This window comes from Corvus brachyrhynchos, unplaced genomic scaffold, assembly GCF_000691975.1.
Source record: "Corvus brachyrhynchos isolate BGI_N302 unplaced genomic scaffold, ASM69197v1 scaffold489, whole genome shotgun sequence".
In the NCBI taxonomy this organism is placed as follows: Eukaryota; Metazoa; Chordata; class Aves; order Passeriformes; family Corvidae; genus Corvus; species Corvus brachyrhynchos.
The window spans coordinates 226392-232715 of NW_008239772.1; the positions used below are offsets into that span (position 1 = coordinate 226392).

At 52.2% G+C, this 6324-nt stretch overlaps 1 protein-coding gene across 1 annotated transcript in view; it reads left to right on the top strand.

Moving 5' to 3' along the window:
• Nucleotides 1-4761, top strand: part of LOC103621497 (enhancer of filamentation 1) — a 27097-nt gene extending 22336 nt beyond the window's left edge. Inside the window, 1 exon segment of the mRNA XM_017742929.1 lies at nucleotides 4718-4761. Within this exon segment, the coding sequence (XP_017598418.1) occupies nucleotides 4718-4761 (44 nt within the window).
• Nucleotides 4762-6324: the final 1563 nt, after the last annotated feature.

The following is a 6324-nucleotide window of genomic DNA, read 5'->3' on the forward strand; positions in this document are numbered from 1 at the left end:
TAGGCAAACTAAGACAATTCTTGCCACGCTGCCCCAGGGAGCAGGAGTAGATGAGATGCTCGTGCGTGCTACCCGTGCAGAACAGTCATCTCAAACAGCTGCATTTACCGCAACGCTGCAGAATGTCCTGCAACAACAGGGACAAGTTATCGCCGCAGCACTGACCAGAGGGGTGCAAGGACAGAAGGGGACGAAGGCTGCTGGCACACCTCCTGGTCCCCAGACGGGCAGAGTAACCTGTTTCCAATGCAGTGAAGAGGGGCACCTGAGGCGCACTTGCTAGAAACCGGTGTGGTGCCACAACTGCAATTCCGGCAACCGTGCCACTATAGCATGCCGCTATGCGGGAAACGGCCAGAGCAGCGCGGTGGGGTCTCACGCCAGGACACAAGTGAGTGGCCCAAAGGGCCACAAGTCAAGTGCAACCCCGGTGGTTTCCTTCACCAGAACCAGCCAGCCACCCAAGGGAGCCTCAGAGTGGACATGGCAACCTCAATAGAAGTCACGCTGACGGACTGCCAGGTCACCCTGATCCCCAACCACAGCCAAGGGCCCCCTGTCATCAGACAGTCCTTGTTTGGGTGGCCTACTTGTGGGGTGGTCATCAACCAGCCAGTAGGCAGTAGTGGTGTTCCCTGGAGTCATCGATGCTGACTACACCGGTGAAATTAAGATCATGGCTTACACGCTGCAACCACTCGTGACTATCCCACAGGGCAGTCACATTGCCCAAATCGTTCCCATTCCCCTAATGACCAATGGGAAAACCAGCAACAGCAGTGTCCGCAGAGACCACACCTTTGGGTCCTCTGGGTTCAACATGTTTTGGACATTGAACCTGGCCCAGAGACCTCAGTGGCAAGTGATCCTGTGAAGAGGGGCAGAAGCCATCAAAATACAGCTGCTTTTCGACACAGGTGCTGACGTTACCATTGTAGGTACAAAAATGCTGTTAGTGAGGATCTTCTTGTTATTTTCTAAGTCCGTGAGAGACTTTTCTCTCTCACAGAAGAGGTAGCAGGGAATGTAAACAACCAAGCCACCTGCAACCTTGGAAAGTCTTGTTGTTATGAAGCTGCCTCAGACCCTGCAAGGCCTGATCGGACGCGACATCCTTGCGCAGCTAGGCCTTGTGCTCACCACAGACCAACATTTATGCTGATGGCCACTGCCGATCAGCCGCCCATACGGGCTCTCACCTGGTTAACAGATGAGCCTGTCTGGGTCGAGCAGTGGCTGGTAACAGACGAAAGGCTGAAGATAATAGAACAACTTGTTGCAGAACAGCTAGCAGCAGGACACATCAAGCCGTTGGTCAGCCCATGGAACACCCCCATCTTTGTGATTCCAAAGAAGTCAGGAAAATGGCACCTCCTTCATGACCTTCACCAAGTGAATGTGCACATGCAAGCTATGGGGGCACCGCAACCTGGGCTACTGGCTCCTACAGTGATTCCAGAGGGATGGCAAATCACTGTAATTGACTTAAAAGACTGCTTTTTCACAATCCCACTGCATCCAAAGGACACAGAACATTTTGCCTTTACAGTGCCCACAAAGAATCGCAGTGAGCCCGCTAAGTGCTACGAGTGGGTTATCCTACCCCAGGGAACGAAAAATTCCCCCATGCTGTGTCAGCTATATGTTGACTGGGCGCTCCGTCCGATTCGACGATGCTACGCTGAAGCACTCATCTACCATTACATGGATGACATCCTGATAGCTACTGCCACAGTGTTCTCAGACCAAGAGATGCAATGGGTCAGAGAACACCTGCATGAGATTGGATTAGAGATTGCCCCCCAGAAAATCCAGCAGACCGCACCATAGAAGTACCTGGGCTGGCTCATATCAGACTCACAAATTAGGCCCCAAAAGATCAAGCTACATACAGAAATCTCCATGCTCCATGATGCACAATGGCTTCTAGGAGATCTACAATGGGTCTGTGGAGTCGCGGGAATCACGAACGCCGACCTCGCCCCCTTCCTGCCATGGCTGCACAGAACGAATGCTGCCGAACCTTGAGAATGCTCCCCAGACCAAGCAGTAGCTCTTACCAAGGTCGCAGATAAGCTGTGGCACGCATGGGTATCACGCAGAGAAGAAGGAGTCCCACTCGCCATCGTCATCACCCTGATCGGCACAGCAGGTTCACATGCCATCACCCACCAATGGTAAAAGAAAAATGGGGAGGACATCCGGATTCCTGAATGGATCTTCCCGCTGACTCAGCCACGCTTCAGACTGCAGTCCAGGGTAGAGATGGTGGCGTTTTTAATCCGAAAGAGTCATGACGGAGTGGTGGAGTTGGACGACAGCGAGGCAGAGGACATCAGTATACCGGTCCAGACAGGGGACTTGGAGTGGATGCTACACCAGGGGGAGGCACTGCAAGAAGCTCTGCTCGGATTCACTGGCGTGGTCCATAACAAGCACCCACAGGGAAGGCTGGCGCAGTTGCTGGGGCGCTATGAGTGGCTGGCCCCCCCACTGAATGTAGAACGGCCAGTATTATGGCGCACAGTGTTCACAGATGTGGGGTGGAAGATGAAGCGGGCTGCCTGTGCGTGGAAAGAGAATGACCACTGGAAGACTCATAGCGAGAGAACCGGCCGACAGCTTGCAAACACTCAAACTGCACACCGTGATATGGGCCTTACAACAGTGGTCGAAGGAACTGGTGAATGTAGTCAGCGATTCCCTATATGTCGTTGGAGTAGCCCAACGGATCCACGATGCAGAAATCTGGCGTACCAACAACGAACATCTGGACAGACTGCTCATTACATTGAGGCACACCCTGCAACAACGGACACACCCCTACTGTATCCTGCACGTTTGGAGCCACCAGTGGAACATCGGGCTGGGAGAGGGCAATGCCCGTGCAGATGAGGCAGTGACCTGTGCCCCCATAGTGCATCTCCCACCTGTGAACACTTTTGAGCAAGCCAGATGTAGCCATGATTTGTTCCATCAAAACGCAAAATCCCTGCAGAGACAGTTTAAGGATCCGCTGACAGAAGCAAAAGGCATAGTGCAGGCTTGTCCCTGCTGTAGCCATCACAGCCCGGGATTGGGTGTGGGAGTTAACCCCAAGGGTTTGAAAGCCCTCGAACTCTGGCAAATGGACGTCACTCACGTCCCTGAGTTTGGTTGACAGCGCTATGTCCATGTAACAATTGACACCTTTTCACACTTCCTGTGGGCTACCGCTCAGACAGGAGAGAAGGCATTGCATGTGGAACGGCATCTGTTCTCTTGCTTCGCAGTAATGAGGGTACCCAAAAAGATCAAAATGGACAATGGGCCAGCATACACTAGTGGTCGCCTAGCCAGATTTATGCAGCAGTGGGGGGTAGAACATATCATGGGAATCCCACGCTTGCCCACCCGTCACGCAGTGGTAGAGAGAGCCCATCGTACACTAAAAGAATATCTGGGCCGACAGAAAGGGGGAGAGATGGAACCAAGTAAGCGGTTAAGCAAGGCGCTGTTTACATGGAACTTCCTCTCTCTGGCCGGGGATAGGGAGGAGTCTCCAGTGGCAATCCATCATCAGACAGTTCATAGGGGAATCGAGCGGGCCCTTCCAGAAATAAGTGTGTTGTACCGTAACCCTCGAACGGGTTTGTGGGAGGGTCGCAGCCCAGTGCTATTTAACGGTCAAGGATATATGTGTGTTTCCTCCCCAGAGGGACTGCTATGGGTGCCCAGCAAGTGGTGCCATGCGATGCATACAGGACCCCGAAGCGAGAAGGCACAGTCAGCATCGGCTCCTGAGGAAAGTGACGCCACTACTTCAACAGCTGGAACTCCGGGATCCTTGTCCTGAGAAGCCTTGGGAGAGGCTGCAGATGTGGCTGAGTGAGGGGGCTGAGAACTTGCCAGATCCACCACTCTCTGTAGTAGGAAAAATAGCAAGACTCTGTGGCGAACGTAACAGCTGCCCTGGGTGGTTGCTAGTGACTTGTGGTGAGCGTCAGGGAACCCTCTACGAAGGCAGAACCAAGAAGGGGAGTTGTGTAGATTCTTGTGTATAGCACCAGACACAGAGTGGGGAATTGTTTTGACTGTCTTGAGACAAGGGCATTGGCGGACATCTTTGATCGGCTGTCCACCCATTTAGACTGAGTGAGGACAGTACAGAGTGTGGCAGCGTTAGGGTGAGAGAGTAGCACACAGGTTCGGGTCCCTCGGCAGCATGTGGTGGCCCCTGAGCGCTGGGAAGCAACAAAGTAGAGCTGGACCCATAAACATTCTGAGAGGTTTGCTTCTCGTAAGCATCCTAACCAGGTCCCACGCAATGTTAACAGCAATCCAAAGGAGACAAAACATGTGGGTCACCCTAGCTGAATTAACGGGGCAAGACTCTATGTGTCTGAGCCTGGCCATGCCAGGGGACCCTGTTTAATCAGGGTCCCATATTTTAACCCACAAGACTTCTGAGGGATGCCAGACAACAGCTCCCTGATTAGGAACGCCACAAACAATGGCAATTGTTCAGAGCTGATCGGACTCAAGCCTGCGCAGCAGCGTGCCTGCTGGCAAGCTGCATTCTTGAAAAGCATCAATGTCACCATGGGAACACCAGAAGAGTTAGACCTACTGGGTTCCACAAACCAAACTGGGGATGGTTACATGACATTCAAGCCGCCCACTACTGGTCAATTAAATGCTAATAGGTGCCTTTGGGCCACTGTTGACCCTCTTGCAGACTGGTTTCTGAGAAACCACGAGTCCGAAGCAATTTACTACTGAATCAACCTCACGGGTCAAGCCCCGAAATGCCTCCCCAGTGGTACGTTCTTAATATGCAGGGACTGTGTGTGGAATGGGGTTCCTGCCAACCCACATGGGGGACTGTGCTGCTTAGGGAAACTCACCCTGTTTCATCCAAACCTGCATCAACTCTTAAATATCACCCACCACACTGAAACCAGGGTGCGGCGTTCAATCCATGAGTTCAAATGTGAAAGGACTGAAAAGCCCATCTTTTGGAGTCGTAGTACAATTTGGCTAGCATCTATGTTTTTATCTGGTGCTTCAGCAGCTAGAGCGCACACCACAATACACAAACTTGCTTGCTGGGCAAGGAATGAGCTAAACATAACTTTGCAGATCCTTGACTAGCTAAGTGCAGATGTTACTAGTGTTAGGCATGCAATATTACAAAATTGGGCAGCCACTGATTTTCTATTATTAGCCCGCGGCCACAGCTGTGAAGATTTCCAAGGTATGTGCTGTATGAATCTTTCTGACCACTCTATCTCAATTCACAAGCACCTCTCTGACCTCCAGAGGGGCCTGCACAACCTTCAGGAGACAGACAACCCTACTGGAGATTAGCTTAAGGGTCTGGGTATCAATGGATGGCTGCGTACCTTGGTAGTAGAAGGCTGCCAATTGCTATTTGTAGTTATATTAGGCTTAATAGTATTTGGGTGCATTCTTTCTGGCATTAAAGCGGGGCTGCAAAAGATCATCGATCAGGCCTGGGTTTCCCAAAAAGAAAACGGGGGATGTGTAGAGGGATTCCTTGTGGAACAGGGGCATATGATACCCCTGGGAAGATTGGGAAACCCAGGGTTGCTGAGGAAAAACCCCTGAACTGGCCCCTGGCTGCAGGCAAGCCTGGATAACACCTGGCTGCAGGCAGCTCTGAAAGTCCTTGGCGAAGTTATACACTGGTTAGCTCTCCCATGGAGAGGGACCGGGCGTGAATCTTTGCAAAGTAGATATAAGCTTGTATAAGTAAACAATAAAGCGGAGAACAGTGCTCAAATCGTAATGGTGTACGTGTCGTTTATCCGGCCAGCTCTTCAGTACTCAAAGCCCCAAAATCTAGGTAAAGTTTTTCTAACATTAAGCAACATGCAAAAAGCCAACATCACAATACATTCATAACAGGGATTTTTGGAGCTTGGAGGACTCCAGCACCAAGCCCCAAATATCTTTGTTGGTTCCTGAGGAAAGGGGGGTTTGGTGGGGTGGGGGATGAGGCAGATGTTTGGATCTTGCAGGGCTCCAAATGTGAGTTGCAAATGCCTCTTGGGGGATATTGGGGAGTCCCCAGCATGTGGGGTTTTGGGGGGTCCTGGTGGCGGCTGCCAGGAGAAATGGGATGGGGCCCAGGAAGGGTGGGATGTGGATTGGGGTGTGGGATGAAGTCTGGGGGAGGGGTGTGGGCGGGATGGGTCTTGGGATGAGGCAGCTGAAGGTTGGGGATGATGAGGCCGGGGGGACCCCACTCCTTAGGGGCTTGCGGGGTATCCGCCAGCTCTGAGGGAGTTTTGGGGCACCCCTAATCTTGAGGGGTTGGTG